Source organism: Seriola dumerili, unplaced genomic scaffold (genome assembly GCF_002260705.1).
Source record: "Seriola dumerili isolate Sdu_G_001 unplaced genomic scaffold, Sdu_1.0 BDQW01000149.1, whole genome shotgun sequence".
Taxonomy (NCBI): domain Eukaryota; kingdom Metazoa; phylum Chordata; class Actinopteri; order Carangiformes; family Carangidae; genus Seriola; species Seriola dumerili.
The window spans coordinates 16,875,196-16,899,634 of record NW_019174404.1 but is presented as its reverse complement, the minus strand read 5'-3'; the positions used below and the strand labels follow the sequence as shown (position 1 = coordinate 16,899,634).

General features: G+C 39.7%; 1 protein-coding gene across 1 annotated transcript; it reads right to left on the bottom strand.

Moving 5' to 3' along the window:
* Positions 1 to 476: 476 nt before the first annotated feature.
* sertad4 (SERTA domain containing 4) lies at positions 477 to 18,817 on the bottom strand. Its single transcript, XM_022750042.1, has 4 exons — positions 18,299 to 18,817; positions 5,521 to 5,693; positions 5,068 to 5,186; positions 477 to 4,239 (listed from the first exon to the last, which is right to left on the bottom strand). The coding sequence occupies exons 2-4, from the start codon at positions 5,672 to 5,674 to the stop codon at positions 3,358 to 3,360; spliced, it is 1,155 nt and encodes a 384-aa protein (XP_022605763.1). The 5' UTR covers positions 5,675 to 5,693; positions 18,299 to 18,817; the 3' UTR covers positions 477 to 3,357.
* Positions 18,818 to 24,439: the final 5,622 nt, after the last annotated feature.

Genomic DNA, 24,439 nt, shown 5'->3' with positions numbered 1-24,439 from the left:
GCCGAGTGATGGCGCAGTGACAGTGTAAGCATAGACTGCATTATGCTGGTAGACAGAGTATAGAAGAGTACAAAGAGTACATATCTAGAGGTTATATGGGATACAGGTAGAAGGGTCTGTTTTATGTTGCAACAAAAGTGAATATTGCAGGGACAATAGATAAGACAGAGAGTGCAGGGAGCAGTGCGGAGGTGACTGCTCTGAGCGTAATGTCAAAAAGATTAACAAGAATCGAGCAGCAAAGTGACACCTGAGAGACATTTGGCGCGTGCAATAAGCTGCAGTGCCGCACTCCACTGAACAGCAGACAGGAAGGGAGGCAAGACAATGAAGAGGAATTCACACACCTACATTAACACATACACACATCTCATTGTGTTGTATTTGAAAGCTGCAAGAATCAGCATGGTTGTTATGTGAAGGAATAAAAGAGGAAGCAATATTTTTTCAACATTTCTTTTACTGATCTTTACACTTGTCACAGAACATCACATAAAATTATCAGAGCAGACTTGCTCTTTTGTTGTTTTTAATAACAGACAATGTAGTTTTACATGTTCTTGTCTCAGAAACAAATATTGCTTTGTCAAATTCTTTCATTTTTGAAAAATACCACCGATAATCACAGGGTTTTGAGAATTAAAATTAAATAGGCTGGTACTCGTCTTGTTGAAGATATGACACTAATGCCATTGGGGATGCAAACTGTCAGTTTTGTACGTCAAAAAAAAGATAGGAAAAGGCAGGAATAATTCCACCTCGCAAACCAACTGAGATCATCCAATGACTTAAGTACATCACAAAAAAAATAATAATAATAATCACTACTGACGAAAATTTATTTCCATTTTTTTTAAAACAACTTTGGTTTGGGTTTGTCATCAGTGTGAGGACCCTAATTTTCAGAAGTGCCAAACAAGAGACACACCAACAAATAAGAAACCACTGATCATGCCATCATGACAGAAGGGCTCACATAAGTAGAGTAGAACTGGTTTGGTATTCTATCTGTCCTTGATTCTTTTAATCACGTAGAAAATGTATCTGTCCATCAGCTCCTCTAAGGTGTCGTACATCTTATTTATTTTATTTTAAAATGACATACAGTATATACTCATCAATTTATACCCAAACAGGCTGATACTTTTCTACAACCAATGTGATTTCACTCTACCAAGCTTGATTCTAGACGCTTATAATGACAGGAACTTCGGGCAACGCACACAGGTGTGACTCTACAAAGGCAGGGCATACTGTGATAGTTAAAGGAATAGTTCAACATTTTGGGAACTATTTTTATTTGCTTTCTTAGGGTGAGTTAGGGGAGATGATTAGAGGTGCTGGTAGGCAAATTTTATTACCTCAGGACAGAGCCAGGCTAGCTATTTCTTCCTCTAAGCTAATCATCTCCTGGCTCCAGCTTCATATTTACTGTACAGACATGAAAGGGATAACCATATTCTGACTTAACTCTTGGCAAGAAAGAAAATAAGCCTATTTCCCAAAATGTTGAAATATTCCTTTAAGCATGTTGCTGATCATGATAAAAAAAAAGTTGCTGAATGAGGCTAATTTTGACTTTTTCTGAGACAAGCTGCTACCTGTGCAACCAGGCTCGGGGTGTGATACAAAGCTAATGGGGTCCAGTGTTTCCCAAAGATTCCTGTATGACAGACACACAAAGAGGGCCGGTAAAGACACAGGCAGAGATGGTAAGAACTCTATGAATTTTTTCATGGCCCACCAATGCAGTGGTGCTCCTCCCGGCACTCCCGATGGCCAGACTATGACAGATGTGTTTGTGAGATAGAGAGTGAGATCGTGGCAAGGAGGGGCTGAGCGAAGTGATGTGGTGTGCGCAGCTCTTCGGTTTAATAAGATGTTACCAATACTCTTACCCATAGAAATAGTAAATAAAATAGAAAATCCATATGTGGCAGTCAATGTTGATATTGTGGTGGGTCACCTTAAATAAAAAAATGTATGGAAAACACTGGGGTCTGCACAGATTCATTTTTTGAATGACATTGGCCAGAGCCGTTAGGCTCCAGCTAATATTGAAAGTTCTTGATTCAAATAAAAGAAAAGAGTTTCTTGCTTGATGATGAAACATTTGCTTGTTTGATTTGATAAAATATGATTGGGCGGATAACAGCAAAACACACATTGGTGTATATGTATTTACAGTATCTAATTATAATGCTGACATTTAATCTTTAATTCATAGTATGAGATCCTGTTTCATGCTGTTAGATTCAAATAATTTCTTGTAAATAAACATCGATGGACAGACCTACCGAACTATAACAAGCCTTTTCTGCTGGAATCAAACAAATATAAATGATGTTTTGACTTTGCTTTTCAAGGCTTTTGCAACTGTCCTTTAAGGTTGGCTTTACGTTTGAGCATTGTCAAGACAGGTAGTGCTAGAAAACATGCATTTTGATCTAAAAACAAACAGAACACTTTTCGGGTGTGGAAATTTAGTTTGATTTAAAATTACTTTAACCTTTTAACATTTGAATGAATCCCTGCATTTAACTACATGCCCTGTTTTAGTCAAACGCAGTCATTTGGAATGAAAGATAGCTACTTAGTAACAAGAACAATTACATTAACACACAATATACATGTATCTATAAAAACACTAAGGCACTTGAAATTGCGATTTAACATTTCCAATGTTTATGATTGTTGTCTCTTAAAATAATTTGAAGAACACATAATGTGCCGCCGCTGCAGCACAGTCACTCGCCATTGCCTGAGACAGCATCAAAATCAACAGGCACACATAATAATGTGTAACCCATGTTTAATAATAAAAAGAACAGCCTAAAATCAAGTTTTAAAATGCTACATCATATCTTGCAAACACACGCACACATAAACACACAGAAGCATCCACTCGCAAATCCACATCCCTTTATTTCATAGGCTTGTTTAGGGTCCTGAAACGAGACCGTTGCACCAATATAAAGCCCCATTTGAGACTTTTAGTTTTGTGCTGTGGGGCTTCAAAATGGTCTTGGAGACAGTGCAATAGCAAGCTTCACTTCACCTCTGGGATTTCAGATCCCACCACATGTGACCTTAGCCTTCATAATTGCTTGAGAAATGTTTCCAGTGCCAAGAGAGGCCAAGAATTTTCTATTTTTCATCTGAATGTAACACTAGCAATAGAGTTGAATTGAGTTTGTCTGTGTAGAGTATATTAGACCATTAAAATAAAGCTGACTTGGCATTACAATAGTGTAGTTAACTCACACCTTCATCTGAATAATCTTCAACTGATGACAGTTGTCGTCATCAATACATTTTCATTCAAACAGAATTTAAGTAATTTCTCAGAAAGCACAATCATTGTCTATGAGCCCTGCGGTGCCAGAAGCTAACCTTGTGGAGCTCTCTGTCTGACGCCCACTGACAAGGTCTCACAACCTGCTCCTCTTCCTCCTCGTCTTCCTCCTCTTCTTCTTCCTCCTGCTCTCCCTCCTCCTCCTCTTCTACTCTACCTGTCATGCAGCTGTCCTCCTCTGTCCTTGTGTGTGCATGACCCAGCAAGGTCCTAGTCCTACTTTTCTGGCTTGACTTGTCTTTAACAACATCAATAGATGGCCCTGCTTGTCTTTCATCATCTTCCTCCTCCTCCTCCTCCTCTTCCCTCTCATCTTCTTCTTCATTTTCCTCCTCCTCTTCAACATCTTCATCCTCATCATCACGCTCTTCTACGGCCACTGTCAACCCTAACTTACTATGGCTAGCTAGCTGAAAAAACGAGGAGGAGTGTGGTGTGGATGGGCAGGTAGAGAGTGCTGCATCATACATGGAGAACGGGAGGTGGAGGTAGTGTCCTGCAGCAGCTGCCGCTGCGTAGATGCAGCAGCAAGTCTGGGCACAGTCAGGGCGAAGATCCCCCTGTCCTCCACGGACCATACGGAAGCGCTTACGGAAAGGCGGTCCGGCCTGTGGTGCTAAGCAGATCCGGGTTGGTACTGCTCCGTGGAGTGCCTGGTGAGCAGGGTTAGTGCTGGCTGGGAGGACGCAAGGGCCAGGGGCGAATGCTGTGTTTGGTGGGAAGCACCAGTCAGTGCTCTGGAGCAGGATCTCAGCTCGCAGACGCCGAAGGAGGTTGTTAACAAGAACGGAGCGTCGGAGGAAGGCCTCAGGGTCGTCAATGAATCTCATCTTCTCCAGGGAGAGACGCAGCACGTGGGCACGCTCCTCCAAAACTGGTGCAACCTGAAGGACAGCATTCCATTAGATCTGTGTAACTTGGTCAATTATTTAAAAAAAGAGATACTGATTCAATGAGATTAGATTATGCCACCAATTTTCATCTTTTTAACTAAGATATTGTTGCAAATCAAAATGCAAACGAGCCCTCTAAAAGAGAGCTGTGCAGGTGAGTAAGCATAGATACTATGCTTCAGTCATGCAAAAGTACGTCATTAAGACACATTGATTATGATGTTTCATAAGCATCTGAAATGTCAAGCACACTATAAAGTGAATTATGATCTCTCTTGATTTGCATGTCTTCACTTAACAATAACTGTTATATGGGCAAACAGAGATTTCTTCAGCATACAATTCGACCAAAAGAGATTTTTTTAATGATCTTCCCTGTTTGCAGAAGTACAGTCTAATACAATATATCATTCAAACTTATTACTCCCAGAATTTTTTTTTTTTTTGATGGGAGGAGACACCACATCAGCCCACACACCACATCACGACACACTAGCTGTGTATGCTCCAATAAATTCTGACTGGGCTGCACAGTTCGCATTAGTGGTTATTGGCTCCATGTTGGTTTTGTTTTGTAGTTTTGTTACAGTGTGATCAATACAAATTTTTCCCAAAAACGCATGTTAATGCAACATTATGACAGCAACATTAACTTCATAATCAATTCAAATATTAAATATCATAACCAATCAATTGTTAAGACTTGTCAAAATTGTATTTAAGACATTTTAAGGTCTAAAATTCAGCCACAGAAACCCTAAATAAAGTCATTTAGCACTGTATGCTCTGAACTGGGAATATCAGTGTATTAATACTTACAGTCTGGCAGTATGTCCTGAAACTGAAGGAAGGCTCATCATCATCATCAACGAACTTCCTCTTGAAGTATGCAATCCTTGACACTGAAACATGATCAGGAACTCGCCTACAGGGAGGTTCTGCAGAGAGAGAAAGCACTACCATAAATCAACTGCACTATGGGACTATTTAATGTTACCACATCTTGGACATGAGACTAAATATTGCTGTATTTTTTCATAATTTAAACATACAAAAAAGCTTCTTATTTTGAAGCCAGAGGGCCATAGATTGAATTATAAGAAGAATCCATATCATATATCAAGTCACCACCAGGACTGTTTGGTACTTCTGTACAGCTGACTTATTTCAATCTATTCAGCTACCACAGTCTGATCTTTTTTTGTGGAACAGCATCTGATTAAGTCAAGCTTAAATAAATGACTGAATGAACATCTGTGTTGGCGTGCGTACCTTGTGTAATTTGCTCTTCAGAACTGCATGGTGGGGCAGAGTTTGACAGGCAAGTCTTAGTGCAGCGCTCTGATTCCCATATGGGCTGATATGCGGAGAGCGGTGGGTCTCCTTCTGGGTCCAGGAAAGGATTCATGGACAAAACGAGGGTCATCTCTCTCTCCAATTTCGGTCTGGAAAGAAACAGAATGGAAATCATATGATCAAGTGGACAACAAAGTACTGAAATCAGCTGTATTTCTCATCAAAGAAATATATATCCACCTCAAAAGATGTGGAAACAGAATGATAAAATGAGGTTACTTTTGTTCATACAGTGCATTCCTCAATGTTCTGTCAATTAATAAGTTTATCATTAGTAAATTCAGCACCAGCAACAGTAGACTATTTGTGCAGATTAACAGCGAACACGTCATCTCCATAAATTTCACAAGCATTTTGCATATGCCTTCCTAATGATGTGGTAAATGTTAACAAGTTTGTCTATGATTCTGGCAAACACGCTGGTGTTGCGTGGAGGAGTAACCAGCTTCTGTGCAAGCTGTGTGACAAAACTGAACTACGATAATGGTGAGCACTAAAAATTGGCAGATGGCTGGCAACTCTGTGATACGTAACAAGTGGGGCACAGATGGAGAGATGACACCCACTCACACCATGAATTCCCTATTGATTAGGTGGTAGGAGAGTTAGCGAGATGTTTGACACCAATTTGTTCAGTGAAATGGATCCCACACATGGAAGTACTCTGGGACGCTATGTCAACAGCATGGAAATCTGGGAAGCAGAGGAAATGTGCACTCACTGTGCCAGTGGGTCCCGTGCAAAAGGCAAACAACTTGACAAGAGGTATCCAACAGACAAAGTGCCCGTTTGATTTGAATGAATGTTGATTTTTGTCAGTTCCTAAACAATGCAAATATTTGAAGCCATATTGCATTATGTTTTAAATTAAAGTGATGCAGATAAGAAGAAACATGAGTTCGACACATTACTTGGCAGTGAGCAGTACTAACCCACCAACTGAGGTTTTTTAAATCTGACAGCAGAGCCTTACTATCAAGACACCGAGGGGCCTGAGAGCCAAAGTCTGTAACTATATCGTCCTTTTGATCACAGTGAATGGCTGTCATTTGGTTCGCTGTTGTTTCCTCCCCTTCATGCAGAATGCAAAGCCAGCTGTTTGAGGCATAAGCGGCTGGACCTCCTTCTCACCACCTTTCCTGCTCAAAGCTTCTCCTGCCCCTCCTCCACCTGCCCGCATGAGGAGATGTCATCGCCCACAACCCATCTTGACAGACCAAACTGAGGCGACACCATCTCAGCCTTACCCCTGTTGGGTAGCTGATTAAAATGTCCGCTTCAATAAGCTCCCTGCTTTGCTTGGATGCACAGTTTTATTTCTGTAGCCTGCTTTTCTAGTGTTTGCTTTTAACAGACTAATCAGACACACCTAAAACCACTGAAACACCTCAGACTGTGCTGCTCTCACTGAAACTATCTACCAGCCGCAGGGAGTAATGGATTACATGGAACAGCTTTACATTTTGTATCTTTTAAGGATTTATCAGACATGCTTTAAGATCAGCAGTCAACTACAACAGCCCGGTACTATTTCTGCATCACTGCAGCTGAAGCACTAATCTGTCTATTTTGTCAATTTTGCACCCCATCTTATCCTAACTCATGAACAAGAGCCCCCCGTTAATCGGCAGTGTGTCGTAGTGAAGGTGCATGTCCCTGTGACAAACCACCCCAGGGACAGACTAATGGCATGTCTACGCAGAAAGTGTTTCAGCCGTGTTTTCTGTTTTAGTCAATCAAGCTGTCCACACAGGCTTGCGTTTTACTCGCGCAATACGCACATAAACTCAAACCTTTACGTCTTTATGCTCCAAGTTTTTTTTCTTGTTTTATGTGCATAACTACATTTTTTGTGTATTTTTGTTTCAATACTGTGCTTAAACACTTCCTGTATAAACGTACACGGAGCATAAGGACTGCTGCTGCTAACATGTTGCTCACACTGGGTAAACATGGTATGAGCAGTCCAAAATTCAACATGTAGGACTTGGTGATATGTCTGTATATGTACATATAGTTATATATTGGTATATAGTACATTTTCAGGTAGTTAAATTGGGAAACTGAATAGAGGTAAAATAACAAGATGAGAATGCTTATTTTTGGCCCGTCCAGAAAATTAAACACTTGTAAAAATTATATGAAAATCAAATAGTGCCATAAAGAAGCCAAACTCATTGATCTGCAACTTTGCCCATAAAGGACTACACACACCCACAGATGGCAAAGTGCCTTGAGATAATGTATGTTATGATCTGATATAAATAAAATTAAACTGAATTGAATTAACACTGCCAACTGACAGTGTTTGCATGTCAGAGGCCACATGTAAACACCGACTGCTACTGGTTGAGGAGGGACCTGTGCAAAGGGAGTGGGATCTGGAAACAATATGAGTCGACGTACGACAGGTGAAGAGGATCAGATGGTGACTCCATGTGTATCAGAGAACATGTGATTTTCTACACTTGCCTCAGGCCAACAGAGTGAGTTAACAGTGACATGGACTGTAGCTCCCTGAAAGTACAGATGTGATACTTGGGGAAAAAAGAAAAGACAATACAGTGTACTTCCAATATTTACTAACAAATTCTGCATATGGCTGAACTACAGGGAGGATCCAGCTGCAGGAGGTATGATTGTCCTCTCACTGCCCGGAGCCTGTTACTCAGCTATTACAGTTTTGGTCATAATCCACTGTGTTACATTATGGACTATTCACATTTTATGGCGTGTTGTCATTGTACTTGTGTGCGCTAGATTCCTCTGCTGAGGGCTCCCCCACTGAGGACCACCAACTAGGGCCAATTATGTCACTGTTATTGAGCGCTAGTGCCATGGTTAATTAGCAGCTTTGGCCCTTCTCATTTCCCCCCTGAGCTGCTTTTTTACCCTCAGCTATTTTCCTCTCCATCACCTCCCCTCACTGCTGCTGTTGCTACGTTTGCTTGGGCACAAAGAAACAAGCATGCCATCACTCCCTCTGCCCTCCGTAGGGACCAACCATCTCGACATCTCCCCCTCCCTCTTTCACTGTCTCTTTCATCCCCCAGTCTCAATCTCTCTCTCTCTCTCTCTCCTTGTGTCTCTCTCCCTCTCCCTCTGTCTCTCTCGCTGACATCCTTTCAACAGCGGTCACAGTTGACAGCTCTCTGAACTGGGGGGGGGGGAAAAAAAAAAAAAAAAAAAAAACAACAACGAGAATACCGACAGAGCAGCTTCCCTGCATGTACAGCAATACTTCTTGTTCTTCAAAGAAAAGGAGGAGGAGGGGGGAGACTGTGAACAAGTGTGTGTGCGTCTGTGAAAGAGGAAGGGAGAAACGGGTTGAGAAATAAAAACAAGGAATGAGGAGAGAAAAATCTCCTGGGGGGATATCATCCCTCTCTTTCTCTATTTCTGTCTGCAACTCGCAGGAATGTGAGAGTGACTGAGAGCGAGTGCGAGTTATGTGTGTGTGTGTGATTGTGTTTAACAGAGTGTGTATTTTGAGGAAAAAAAAGAGAACCTGTGAGTGTGTACAAGTGTAAGCGAGTGCGTGTGAGTGTGTATGTGAGGCACTGCTTCACCTCTGTTCAGTCACAGCTCCTCTGGCTTCATCCCTCTTATCTTCCCTCTCTCACAGCTTCCCTACCTCTGTCTAACTCTCTATCTCGCCTTCTTTTTCATTACACCCTTTGATGATGAGAAGTTAATTGCAGTGCCAGGGCACGAGACAAACCGTGGGAGGGAGGCAGAGTGATAGAGAATAGGAGGAGAGAATGGGGAGAGGTGGAGGAGCAGATAGAGGGAGGACTGAGGGAGGGATGGATAGATGGAATGAGTCAGAGAAGGAAAGATAAGTGCCTTAGGAGCCTTGTCATGAGTGGAGACAGATCGCCCGCAGGGATGATTTCTGCTGCTGTGATTGACTCACTCCCTCCAGCGCTGAGATAGACAGGCGCACACACACTCAGACATGCACAGCTTGTACTGTCCTCAAATATTTTGGAAAGAAAGTCAGCTAAGGCCATGATAGTCAACCAACGTGCTCCGGGACCACACTACTAATGTCAAACTCTGGCCCTTCACACACATACAGTGTACCGTATGTGTTATTTTATCTTCCTCAAACCAAGCTATTTTTGACATCCACATTCTAATAATATCCAGAGTCTTTGGCAGCTTTGAAGACTTTAATTAGGGATTTGGATTAAATTTGGGTATTGTTTGGGTAACTTTATTTGCATTTAAACAAAGATCCATTTTACTTTACTTTCCCCAAAAAGAGTATCACCCACAACCATACAACTGCATTGTTCTTCAAGAGGAAATCTAGAGAAACAGGTGAGCAGGAGTGACCTCTGGATGAAAACCAATCTCTGCACAATGTGAGTGATGTAGATGGAGACAGACTTTACAATTTGTAAAAATTTCCCCTCCACCGAACATAGTTTCTTGCTGGGAGCGGGTGGTGGCGATTGTTGCCTGACAAGACGAGAGGTTACATTACATCCTCTGAGCAGTGCTACGTCTTCAGGGCAGATTGGAGGCTACAGTGAGTTGCTATCAGAAAGTGACGAGATGGACCGAGGCTTACTGGTTAGCGAGTAAAGGAATGAAGTTTGATGCTGGACTCATGTTTCTTCTAGACTGGTAACTATGTAGCACTAGCCTCAGCAATAGCTCCTTTAAGGAGCTTCATTTCAGTTTTCCACAACTAAATTGAAGGTGAAAGATGCTAACACCTGTAGTTCCAGCAAGCTGTGGAAAAAATTAAAATAAAATAAAAATCACACCCTGGAAAAGTGTTTCCAACCTTTTTGACCTTTGTCAGTGAGTTATGAATAGTTTTAAAAAAGTATGTTTTCATTTGATTGTGTCATTTGAATTGTTTTTAATTTTAAGAAGTAATCCTGTAGAATTTCACAATAAAAGTAGCAGAAATCTCAATCCTAACTTATTAATCATTTTGTGACCCCTTAATGGGACTAACTAGCTTCACAATGCAGTACAAGAACACATCCAGTTCATGCATCATGAGGATGCTGACGTTTTGCCCGGTACCTGTAAGCTTTAGACTCAGTCTGTTAGCAAAATATTGTATATGTAGCCATGACCAATTCTTATTTTAAAAGGTCTTTTAAAAGTTCTAAAAGCCATCCAGAAACATGAAAATGTCAGCCGTGGACAGCTTTTTCAACCAGCTCATGGATGTAACGTTAGCTCAATAAGCTCACTCGGTAGCTACCGTCGATTCAGAAAGTAAAATGTAGGTCATTAGCTATAAATGAGAAGCCTGTTTTTGTCTTCTTCTGTCTGAAACCAAGGACCCATTGTTTCAAATATTAATTAGTTTTAAAGATCTGATTATGTAATGTCGACACTGTTTATAAATTACTGTACTGCCATTTCTGGCTACTTATTGGCTGACATATACACTGATACCAGCATGTCTACAATCTACATTGGTCAACAACGTTGGTCAATATATGGGCCTAGCAGATTTATTGGTATAGCTCTAGTAAAAAGTGTGAGTGTAACACATTAATAAAAGAAATCTGGCTGTGCTTCACCATTCAACTTTGCACTGTTTTCAGGTAGTCGAGGTTTGACTAAGCACATCCATTTTTGTTTTTCTGCACAGGCATTCCTCTGCTGCACGTCTTAGATATGAGGACTGTACGACTGCCAGCAGCTTTTATTTTCACATTTCGTTTGCAATTGCTGCACAATATCAACAGGAGGTGGTTTTTATGATGAAAGTGGTTCTGTCTTTGGTCGCAGGCATTTATGTTATTACAATTGGTAAACTATGACCCTCACTCTGTAAACCACCACCTGTGTCAAATAGCAACCTGAAAAATAAACAGGCTGACAGTAAACAGTGTAACAATATAGGGGGGGGGGCTTTTAGCTTATCTGCTTGTTATCTTCATTCTGTCAGCTGTGGCTTTTTAAGAGTGTTTCGAAGTTCCACTTCCTCGATCTCAACCTGCATTTAATGAAAAACAGTCAAAGAAAAACTGATACTTAAGCCATGCATGGGGGCAGATTTCATTTGTACAGTGATTCTGAAGTATGAAACATGCCTCTAATAAACTTTGTGCTCTTTCAAAGTCATTTTCTCAAAAATGCTAATCGATCCAGCATGTGTTTGAGTGTATGCTGTATTACTCTGTGTGAGTGTGAGTGTGTGTGTGTGTGTGTGTGTGTGTGTGTGTGTGTGTGTGTGTGAAGTGTTTACTCCCTGTTCTTTTGGCCAGGTTTGTAGTAAGTGTTTCCGAGCCTTAGGGAAACAGATAGCAGTGAAAAGAGTTCATGTCTGTGGTTTTCACATCAAAATAGATCCCAAGTGGCCCGAGAGGGTCTTCACAGCACACACAAGCATGCACTGTGTCACATCTTAACAACTGCTCACAATCAGGAAGATAAATTGTTGAGCAGGGAATTCTGCAGGCGGGAGTATGTTGGTAAGATTTTGTTCTGCCATATTCCATATTATATTACCATAAATGCGAATGAACACACCCAGTGCATCAAGATCACAAACCAAATAAAGACTAACAAAGTGCATCTGCATACTGGCTATACGTTTATGATTACAGAAAAAAACATAATTGATTAAACATAGGACTGTGTTATTATTACCCAAATTTATATTGCTGAAGATCTCAATAAGTTATCATAATTATGTGTTTCTGGGAAAAAAATATTTTATAAAAAACTCCCTCTTTATTGCAGTAAAATTAGCAGTAATAATGCATTTGTCATCTGGTTTAAACCAGAACATTATCAAATGACTGGAGTACAATTTCCTAACTCAGCTTGGGACAATTCATTGTTTTTGACCTTGTTAATTTTCCTAAAGATGAACAAGGTAACAATTCACTGCCTAAATCTTAACATTTGTTTTGGTTAAGTTGTTGCACACCATATCTCCCACAATGGCTACAGATTGTGTGTAAAGGAAATGCTTACAACTTGAAAACTGCTAAATAAGACAAATTACATGATTAATCGTAGACAAACAGTCTATCCATGTGTATCATCTAGGATTAACTGTGATTATCTGTGATTAACTGTCAAGTCCTGATAATACAAATAACATATTTTTTGTTATTTTTAACAGACCAAATATAATATAACTGCAACTTGATGACAATGTGAAGACACGTAAATCGTATGTGTGCTTAACCATAGTGCTGAACCATGTGCCATGTCTTACAGATCATTTTACTGGTGAGACAGTTCACCGGAAATGGCCAATTTGAGGGAACAAACTGGCAGGAAAGTTGTCTGAAACGTATTCCACATGTATAAAGCACTGGGAAGTGCGTTGACAGTAACCTTGTGCATATGTACAAAGTGAGAAAAATCCTTTTATAAGTCACTCTTGACAATGTCAGCTCTTGTCAGTGTCAGCTCTTGTGTATGTCAGTACTTATTCCTGTTTAGAAACAGACAGGTGTGTGTGTGTGTGTGTGTGTGTGTGTGTGTGTGTGTGTGTGTTTACAGTGACAGTTTGTGTGGTGGACCAAATCTAAGTGATACATCTCCACAGTGAGAAGATAAGTGGGCGTAGCCCTGAAAAAGCTGCCTGTGGTTGCATTGAAAGGAGATTCAACACCAAGTTTCCTCAGAGCTCTGTGATCTCACGGCAGGAACTTTGAATCTCACAGGAAGGGAAAACTTGAGTACTGGCACTGCTGTCCCTGCTCCCCTGCATTTCTTTTTTAGTTTGATGCCTGCTGCCTGTGCTCACACACACAGAAACTGAATGTTGATGTGTTTTGACAGGGACAGAGCCACAGAAATCTGTCACATGTGGAGTACCTGTTGTATCTTTATAGTGTTACCTGGTCACCTGCAACACTTTGATGCATAGCCTTTTATATCCTCCTTTCTCTCTTGTATTACATGCACACTCAAGACTGAATTCCACTGGGAAAGTACACTGACATCAACTCTAGGTGCTATTGCAAATGTTGCAGTGAAAATCCAATCAATCTCCTTTCGCTGAGGGATTTCTATCATCTGCAGTACATTATGAAAAATTGTTATTTTAATGTACATACTTGGATCTAGACACTATCCACGTACAAAGTAGAAAACTGCAGGTAAACACCAGGAAGAAAGCGGGCTAATGACTAATAAACTGTAGGAGAGAAAGTCATCTGATGTTGATCGTCATACTGTAACTGAGAACTCTAAGCCAAGATACAGCCCACTTCTTCTCAGTATGGAGAAGCTTCATTCCGTCAATATGCCTGTTGGCGTGGGGGCGGAGAGTGTGCAAGTGCTGGCATCAGAGGGTGAAGCACACAGCAAGACAGAACAGATAGAGAATAGATAATAGGTTTCATGACATCAAGTTCTCCTTCAGAGTAGCAACAACAACGCACTGTACGCCATGAATCAAAACTGAGACACTCAAATAGCAAGCAATTAGCCCCCCGCTAGTAGAGTGGACCACATTCGCGCAGAAACACTGAGAATAACCACGCTGGGCAATTAGACATAAAAGCCAAAGAGGCTTTGCAGAGGCATGCTCGAAAAATAAATCAATGCCAAAACACTGAATCTATGCTCTTTGGGCTTTCACAGAAACTTGGGTGTGCTGAAAACCTCAAAGGTCTTCTCCTTAATATACTTATGTGTGACATTAGATCCTTGCTTTGGAATTTGTGTAGGATTTGAGATGCTTACAAAATGTTTTAGTTGTGTGTCTTTTGTATGCCTTAAGTAAGACGTGTGAGCCTTCATTTAGATTATTGTTAAACAGCCTGGCTCAAAATGCTCCTACAGCGCTTTAGTAAATGCAACACCTCCTTGTGCACACATAAACGTTACTTACAGTTATGTGTGCAAACTTTTGCACAGGATGTCCAGGCACGCTTGCAAAACATGTTTCAGAGAGCCATGCAGTGTGATACCTTTGCCATCTTTTCTTAAATTAGCACCATTATTTTCATTTGTTCTACTTCTTCTAATACATGTATATTTTTGTAGCCCAAGTGCTGAGCACACATACTGGATGTAATGCACAGTAACAATGTGTCTGTGGCATAATTCAAGGCATTGATAATAAAGCCAGATGGCATTTAGATCAGCGCATATCTCTATGCCTGATTAATATTATAATGAAAAAGAAGACAACGGGCACATTTTCATGATCTAAGGAAGGTTTTTTTTTTTAAAGGCCAGTTTAGTGGAATTACGCTCACATTGGAGAATTACACATGTAATTTACATCCAACGGTGATAATATGTTGGTGATAACTTATTAACCTGACGCACCAGACGGTTTGCTACACAGAACCATCTGGGAAGGCTCCATTGAAAAGTGTTTCTGAAAGAGGAGGTGCCTTTGAAAAATACTTGGCAGGTGATAATCAGATTCTGCATCCATACTCTCTGGTTCTGATAGAATTGATGCTATAGCAGCATCTATGCTAACCTCTTTAGGAGCCATCAATGCTGTTAACGAACTTTCTGTCGTCACAACTAAGACATACCTGTACCTGCCAGTAGTTTCTTCCTCATAGGAAACTGATTGGCCCAAGCCACTGTGGTTCAGCCACAAGTGAATAGCTTAGAGCCTGGCAAGATGGATTCTCGCTCCTGAGAAATCCAGCTGCTTTGCAAGCTTTGCAAGATTAAAAAACTATTGTATTGTTTTTTTCCATATTGGCATTGGGCAGAAATAGACGTAGTCTTTGAATGTAATTTAGGCTTTTGCAGAATCAGTCAATATCAACATTCTTGTCTCGGTGGTAAGTTCGTTTTAAGGATGGGATGATGAAAATAACAGCCAGCCAAGTGGCAGCCTCCTCTGACATTCCTCTCTTATGCTGTATGATATTGATGATATTTTCTTTTTTTTTTGGTTGCATCTTAGATTGTGTTTGTGCCAGCTTGCAGCCTGTCAAGAGTCATCAGAGCAGTGTGCAAATGGTGGAGGGCCGTCTTGGCCGCGGTGGCGTGACTAAGCTGGGTTCAGAGCCCTTAGGGTTTCACCCGGCGCTCTTCTTGCTGAGTGGTGACACATGTGTTGTGACAGGGCGGCTGTACGGAGCTGCATTATGGTTTATCTGGGGATGGCTTGTTGTGGCTGTGAGGGTTAACAGGCCAGGGCTCTGTGGGTACGTCAGTGCCATTCTCCTGGAGGTGGATGCACCACATTAAAGACAAGGGCATTGGCATGTGCTTATTTTAAAAACAAACAAACAAGAAAACATTCTTTGTCACATTACAATATCCCCAAGTAATCCTTTTTACACCCCTGTACAGACAATGTTGATTGAATTTTTAATGTATGAGTATGAAACCGAAGGACATTTTCAAAGCTAATAAAAGGGCTGTGAAATCTACCACAATCACACATATTTAACTACTTACAGTAAATGATACACTACTTTTACCTTATGAAATGTGAGGCATTTTGAACCATCATTTGCACATGTTGGATTTAACTATTAATTACAGACACATAGAGTAAAGTACTGAGAAGAATCTCAGAGAAAATATATTTCTTGAATTAACTAAAGGATTTTTAGTTGTAGGATCCCAATTGCAAATGCAAGTCATAAGGTCTTTGCTATAAAAAAAGGTCACGTCACACCTTCCTCTATTTTTACACTTGTGTAGAAACAAATGTGTGTTCTCCTCTCCTCTCAAGTTGTCCACCTTAGTTGTGTGTCTTTCTGGAGCACAAAGGCGTATTCATGACAGGGAAGCAGTGCCTGAGGGGAAGAAAGAAGTCTGGGGCTAAGGTCTGCAGTCCTCTCTCTCTCTCTCTCTCTCTCACACACACACACACACACTCACACACACACACACACACACACACAAACACACACACTAAAGCAGCTCAACTTGTCTTGGCTGAAACCTTTTACACAAAACAGAGCAGCAAAAGAGAGGGACAAAGGGAATGGGATGTGAAGCCAGCCAACTATCATCACCAGTGACTCCACTGGAATATACACTATCCACTGCACCTGCTTTATCCTGCCTTTCTGGCAAATTACAAACCATTACAGGTTTGTGTATGAGCAGTGCACTTCAAGTGATGTTAATTTTATGCTTGGCACTGCGTCTGCTGAAAGGCAGCCTTTAAAAATGTATTGAATCTCCTTCAGCGTACACTACATGTCTGCTAAGAGCCATGTTTTGAAATGCTGTTCCAGATGTGAGGCTCTGCACCCTGCTGAGAGAGATGAATGTCTAGGGGGCTGCGGGCTACCTACAGGTTCACATCCTTAATGAGCAGAAGAGTCTGCTGAGAGCAAGATATGATTGATAGCGTAGCGACAGAACTGAAAGAGGGGAATCGCAGTAAGGGCTTTTGATAAAGACGATGGGGTGGAGGGCTTTGGCAGGCGGCAAAAAGAAGGAATCTGGCATCGGACTTGCCCAAGCTAGATGCCAGGAACCCGTCCACCATGCTGCAAAGCCAGAGTGCTTCCTCTTGTTACAACCCCTCTTCTCTGGTCTGTGAGTTTAATCCAAGCTGGATGTTCCTCCCTGTTGCGTGCCTCTCTATATTCCACATAACACACTTTTCCCTCCAAGGGAAACAAATAGCAAAGGTGGAATTCCTGGCAAGTGACTCCGGATGTTGTTGGCAGTGAGTGGAGGTGAAGCGCATCCAACCCTATTACCAGCCCACTGCACTAGAAGCCTTTCTTTTCCCAAAACGGCAGATAAAGGTGAGAGACAGAGGGGAAATAGAGTTTATTTATGATATTTATTCATAAGGCACGTTATGCTGGAATATTTTCTAATCCTTTCTGGGGCTAACAAAGTGTTAATAGTCCACTCTGAGTGGAGTTGGAGCTTGTGACACTAAGTCTAAGAAAGCACAGAAATGACATCAAGGAGAGAATTACAACAGAAGCTCAGAATTTAGCTAAATCGCCTAAACCCCCGTCCTTTCAGAAGGCAGCAGTAATACAGGCAACCGCCACTTCAGGATTTGCAGCCAAGCGCTGTCCCCACAAAATAATGAAGTGAGGCTGGATGGATGCCAGGAGGGTGGCTGGTTATGTCAGCCTGCATAATGTGTTAGACCAGGGTCTCTGTCATGTCATACTTATGAGCTATTGACTGCCCTGATTCTCATTAATCCTGTGGTATCAGATCCAATCAATCTAATACAGGTTTATCCAATAATTTACTCAGTTCAGTGAACGTTCATTAACCACATTGCCTTCACTAATACAATTAAAATAAATCAACAGAATTATCTTCAACATACACAGTTTTAATTACCTGTATCTATGTTCTACACTAGACAAGTTTTATTATGATTGTTAATTTGACTTGATTGAAATTAAGCAGAACTACTCTGGAAAAGTACTTTTTATATACATTTAAAAAAAATAAATAAAATAACCTTAAGAATAACTCATTGTTTTCCTTCTCAGTGTAACCTAACTGAACAGCATATTAAGTATGGGCGGCAACAAGATATGTGCACTTGCCAAAATTTAGTCTGACTCCAGATGGGATGCTGTATGGTTTTGTTTATTATTACATTATGGAAACAAAGACACACACAAATTGGACCTCGTGTATTAAAAAAACACTATAGTATGTGAGAGGGACAACTTATGGTGGCAAAAATTATATTACATACTTCTACTTCTCAATACAGTGAACCTGATACTCACATTTCATGACATATTTAGCTGTAGGAATGTTAGCTTACCTGTGTTGAATTGTTTTGACGTCGTCCTCGGCTCCACACTTGCTTTGTGATAACGACTGAAATCCAAGGTGCGTTGATGAAAAATGAAAAACTCCTACTGAATAAATACTATCGTGTCCTCCGCTGGCTCCGTGTTGTTCTAATTTTAGCCCACTAGCAGACACGCGAACCACACAGGCGGTTTAAACGCTACTTACGTAATTACTGGTTAATTGGCTACTTGTCTAAACACTAATCATTAAGCGCGCGCGTTTCTCTCAATAGACCCGCGCGAAGCATCCCCACGCGCTTTCCTCACTGGCAAAGGTACACAGCTGTTTTTTTTGTTTGTTTGTTTTTTGTTTTGTTCTTTCCTTTCCTCAGTGAAGAGAAAAAAAGGTGAGCTTTGGCTGTTTTCGGTTGTGTGGTAGTCTAGTCCATTCACGGTGGTTTCCCGTGCTGAAGGTCCCGAGCAGCTCACGTCGTCACGGCTGGGTTGACAGTTAATATGAATGTGTGGTGGAGAAAACAACACCAGCGTCGCAGCTCCATTCCCTCCAGTCAACTACTGCTGAGGAGTTCAAGTGCTGCTCGGAATTTAGCCAACTCTCTTGGTCAACAAGTTGAAAGTGAACAGCTGGTAAATTATTGTAACAGTTTTAGAATTACTGCCCTTGCTGATTATGTTTAGGCCCCACACTAACTATTATTTTCATTATTGATTAATTTGTTAATTATTTGTTAATCGTTTTCTCTGCGAATTTCACAGCTGCAAAACCTGGAAGAAGAACATTTTTTGCATGTTTTTACATGAAAAATGTTTTTGATAAATTGATCAATGACGATTAGGTCTGCAACCAACAATTTTTAAAAGTATCTCTTTATCTTTCTTAATTGATCGAAAGATTAATCATTTGCTGTGTAAAAGAAATTCTGACCATTAGTCTGAAAAAAACTAATGTGAGGCCAAGAACCATCAAATGCGATTTTTGCTTGAAAAAGTGATTGTAAAAATAGATGCAGACATTCTGTTAACCAATTAATTGACTGCCCACTGCAGCTCTAATCAAAATTTTTGCTTTTTTCTCACGTCAGTCAATTAAATGTTTCAGCTCTGATTATGTTTAAGTAATATCAGTTAATTGATTTCTTGTAACATATATATATATATATATATATATATATATATACATATATATATATATAGCTACATATCATCAGTTTAACCACTTTCTTACTTTTCAGTGTTTTCATTTACTTTGGTATTCATTTCCCTTTAACAGTCCCCTAAATTAAATTAAAACCACATTGTCCGGGCATGTGTGCTGAATTTGTAATCATCATATTTCCGACAGCACTTGAAGGCATTCCAACACTTTTTTTTTTTTAGATGGGTTGTGTGTTGGATATCTGCTCTGCAGGGATGTGACCGACAAAGAGAGGGGAGGGAGCAAGCCCCTCTCATCTGTTATGCATTTCCCCTTTGATTCAGCAGCAGCCACTGAATCTTATTTTCCAGCATTTCTCCCCCTAAGCGCTTTGTTCCGTGTTCAGCTGTGGAATGTGCTGGAGAACACAGTTAATTGTAAAAACCTTATATCTCTGATCTTGTTTTCTCTCTCTTTACCTTTTTTTCGGCAGCTTAAACTAGAAATGAAAGATTCAGGTTTGTGCCAAGATCACACAAAGCAGGGGTGTCAGTTCAGTCAGACCTACATCACAACAAAGTCCCTGCAGAGCAGAACAAAAACTGATGGCATGAAAGTTATTATCTGTCTGAATGATAGATGTAGCTAACCAAACGGCAAACACTCCTCCCAAGTGCTTCCTAATATGCTTTTTCAATTATTTTTTTTAACAACAAGATCAAATTTGGACTCAAAGGAAGATATAGTGGATGTTACAACTGGACATATCCACCTGATAACATTTGTCTTTTCCATTTCTGTAGGTGTCCATTCTCAATCTCTTTCAGGTACATCACTATCCCACTGCTTCTTCTTTATTTTTAACAACTAAGAAGCTACTTCAACCTGTAGGGCACTTTGTTTTCAGTGAAATGAGCCAACACAGTACAAGTCAACCAGTACCCATGAAAGCTGCAGGCAATCTGATTTCGGAGTAAGAACATTGCAGTACTCTCTAGAATAATAAATTCATTGACAATCAAAAGTTAAAAGTTTATAAAATCACTCACGTTCAAATTTGTTATTTTAGTGCTTATTTGCCACGCTGCCGCATTAGCAAAAAAATGCAATACTTGCTCCACCTGTTGGTTGTTTCGATGCAACACGGGGTGAGTCAAATTTAAATTTTGAAGACTTAAATAACTGTATTAAAGTCAAAACTTATGAAAAGCCCAAACCCCCAGTGTATGAAAAGGCTCAACACTGTGTTATAAGCAACCCCCTGCGCCTCCAGATACAGAGTACAAATTAAATGTTTGTTCATAACAGCACTAGTGTGGTTGCTTTAGGGCAAATGTCAGTCATGTTAACGCACACAAATTATGAGATGTGTTTTTTCAAAAAAAAAAAAATCCTCAGAGACTTGCATTTTTTTTCTTTGTTGCTCTTTTTTAAACAATAATATCATCACATATAAACTGTCTCTATCATAAATCAATCTATAAGACATTTTACAACTCAAACTCAGCCTGAAGTACAGAAGAAAAGTACATTTACAAATACATTAAGACACTGTGACACAAGGTAGCTGAGTGAAAAACAGTAAGGCACCGATGCCGTCTGTGGCATAGGTAGTTTCGAAAAAAAAAAACCCAATCAAAACTAGCATTAAAAACCAGAAAACTGTGTCTTCAAAATGTGTCAAGAACATGAAATCAAAAGAAACAATACTGCAAAGCATAAGTATGTTGTTTTAAAAACCTTTTTAGTGAAACACATCTTGTGAAAGATTAGCTAAACATTGAAAGAGGATGTTCTACCACGTGTCTGTGTTGTTTGGTTTAGGAGCAAAGAAAGGCCATAAAACCTTGAAATTTAAAAACCACTAAATTAGTAGCATTCAAATACAGTATTTTACTTTGAAAACCATCTATCTGAATTTATATGGTCTGAATTTCAAAACAAACAGAAAATGGAAAATTTAAGGGTTTTCTAGTCATTCATTTGAACTTCTTTCACCACGTCTGACAGAACATGACCGGATAGAGGTCTGATCCATCCTCGACAGCCCAGATGTTTACTGTACATTTTAATACAGTATATTTTAATTTTATAATTAAATTTTGTTGTCTCAATTTCTTCAGTCTGATTTTTTTTTTACTGTACATGAATTTTTAGACAATTTTCTGTCTGAATTTGTGAACCCCTAAAATCACTCAGTTTTTGAAATTTCACAACTTAAAAAAAATTTACATAAAAAATAAAACTCGGAAATTTAAATTAAATCCAAAATAAGAATATAATAAAGCCATATATTTCAAAGTTTCTTAATTCAATATTTAGTGTTATTTATTTGTGACGTGTTTAGAAAAATGCTCTATAAATAAAGATTATCATTATTATTATTTTATCAAATAACTTCAGATGGAGGTATTCAGTTGCTTAAAAGATAGAAGTCGTTATGGCCTTTTTTTTGCCTCCATATTTGGTAGCAAGACCTGGTTTTAACATTCAAAAAATAAGTTTCATGTTAATCACACTAATAATAAGATGTGTGGTTCTTTTTGTGGGTTCATCAAATTACTACAGTCAAATCAAATGTGAAAAGTTGAGAAGAAATTACACCAAACATGATAGATCATGTAACAGTGGATTTACAGTCTTAGCTGGTTGTTCTGGATACAAATCATATGATGTTTCTTTGTGTGTACGACTGATCTTACTGCCAGTCTTTCACATGGCGTATTTCGCTGTTGTGCTGTAAAGGCTGTGCTTTTGTTTCACACTGTTAGAAAGCATCAAAGCTGAAAAGTCTCGACAGATTGGTTTGACATGAGCTCTTCTGGTCTCCATCACGTCCCTTTCTGGATTTAGAAATGGAGATGTGAAGAGGACCAGGGCTATAAGACATAATAGTGTTACTTTATCCTCTAAAACGTAAACTAAAATAATAAAGAGTAGCAATCCACAACAGTATTGCTCACAGAGTGGATTATTATTTGATTCAATTGACACAATTTCTTCCCCATTATTGTTACAAAAATAGATAAGAAAACATTTACTGTATATAAAGTATATGGCAAACAATCAAGAAGTGAGTTGTTCTAAATATAATTAAAGTCAAAAATTGTCACACCCAACAAGAAAATGCAACAACTACCTATATCACAGCCCCCCCCACGCCCCCTTTACTGTACCTCTCCATTCAACCATCACGCACGCACGCACACTTCTACTTGGTAAACAATGCACAAAGCTAGCTTTCACCACAACCACAGGCACAGTAAAGAGTATATGTATTTTATGTTGTCTGTAAATTAAATGAAGTGAGAAAGTGGCCACAGCTAAAAATACAACCCACATTCCTGTAGACGTTCTGCGAGTTTGTTGATACACACCGAGGCTCCTTTGAAAACAGTTCTTAAAGACTGAATTCCCTTCAGTGAGGTTGAGTGGTGCTGCACTGTGTGTGTGTGTGTGTGTGTGTGTGTTTTCTGTAATTACCGATGCAGGCCTGTGTGCTCTCAGGGTGTGTCTGTGTCTGTCTTTGAACTGGGTCCACTTAAAGAAATTTATGAACTGACTAAAGCATAAGGCAAGGGATTCTGTGTGTGTGTGTGTGTGTGTGTGTGTGTGTATGTGTATAGCCACAGCACGTACATAGCACCAGAGCAGGTAAAAGAGAGTAACAGGTACATATTCTTCTCACCTGTTAGCTTGACTGCTGTGATGTGTTACCAAGTTATTTTTATTCAAGATATATCCATAAGAAGGTGTCTGAAATTTCTTTGAAAAAAGTCTTTGACATTCGGTATAACTTTTGAATGGTGGTTGGAAACTCAAGATCATACAACCACCACAGTAACTACTACACTTTTCTATATATAACATATCTCAATCTGTCAATGCTTCCAAAAATATCTGACATTGTGAAATGCTCATTTCTTCTCAGGGATCACTACTGCACTTCATCTCAACATCAACCATGACAGTGTCGCTGTCTCGATGTCAGGTTATTTGTCATAAATTTTATTTGCTTGACGAAAGTGTCTAAAATTTATTTAGTTGTGGTTTTTGATGACTTTAAGTTGAGGCTCAGACAATGGTGAGATGATTTACCTTGGCAGTGTCGACTGAGACAGGGATTCATGAAAGTGTAGTAATTTCAACTCAATCCTCAAATATATTCTCCATAAATTCTCTCATAGGCCATCATCACCTAGGCCTTAAAAATCCTTCAATGTTCATCCATCCCACAGAGTCCTGCACACGTTTGAACGCAACAAATGGCAAATAAAATTTTGGCAAAATAATAATCAGCAATGTTTACATCATGGTGATTTATCCTAAATTGTATCAACATTCAATTTCTGAAACTTGTTTCTCTTAGGTCTTTCCTGGATGGAAGAAATGATGCGTTTCATGATTTTAGTCCCGAAATAATGATTAATCGTGATTAATAGCCACACCTCTGGCTTAAACAGCTTACATCTGGTGAAATTCAAACCCAAAAGCTAAGTAGAAACATGCAGTGATGCCATGGGTAAGTGTTTTCTGGCTCTGGTGCTGACCCGTTTACTGCTGTAACACGACAGCTGCTACAATTAGCAAGCTAGCTGGAAAAATAATGGGAAAATATAGTTTTTCATGACATGAAATTGCTTAAAGTCCCTAAAAACTTGCTTTCAAAGTACCTCTCTATGATATTTTATATTAAATAATAAATGATTAAGCAACAGTTGAAATTAAAGGTACAGTGAAATTGAAGTTATAGCGTCTTTATCTTCAATAATGTAATATATTTCTGAGTGAAACACAATATAGTTTCTAGAGGAATTTAAATCAGATCCTTTAGATGCGATTGGATCTTTCCAAAGTGGGTGTGGCTTGGACAGAACTGAAAAGAAAAATGGAGGTAAGGAGCAGCAGAGGACTCGCTGTTAGCACACACCTTCTTCTCCTGCGTTGTTAGACCAGGAGGAAGAGGATGATGGTTAAGAGAATAAATTAGACCTCAACCATTTCTTTGACTTCA

Bases quoted from the DNA above. Each gene is read 5' to 3' on its own strand.
- sertad4 (XM_022750042.1), bottom strand. From the start codon at position 5,674: ATGACCCTCGTTTTGTCCATGAATCCTTTCCTGGACCCAGAAGGAGAC. The intron at 5,187-5,520 runs GTACGCACGCCA...CTCTCTCTGCAG, and splicing joins TGAAGAGCAAATTACACAAG to AACCTCCCTGTAGGCGAGTT. The intron at 4,240-5,067 runs GTAAGTATTAAT...GCTGTCCTTCAG, and splicing joins TCAGGACATACTGCCAGACT to GTTGCACCAGTTTTGGAGGA.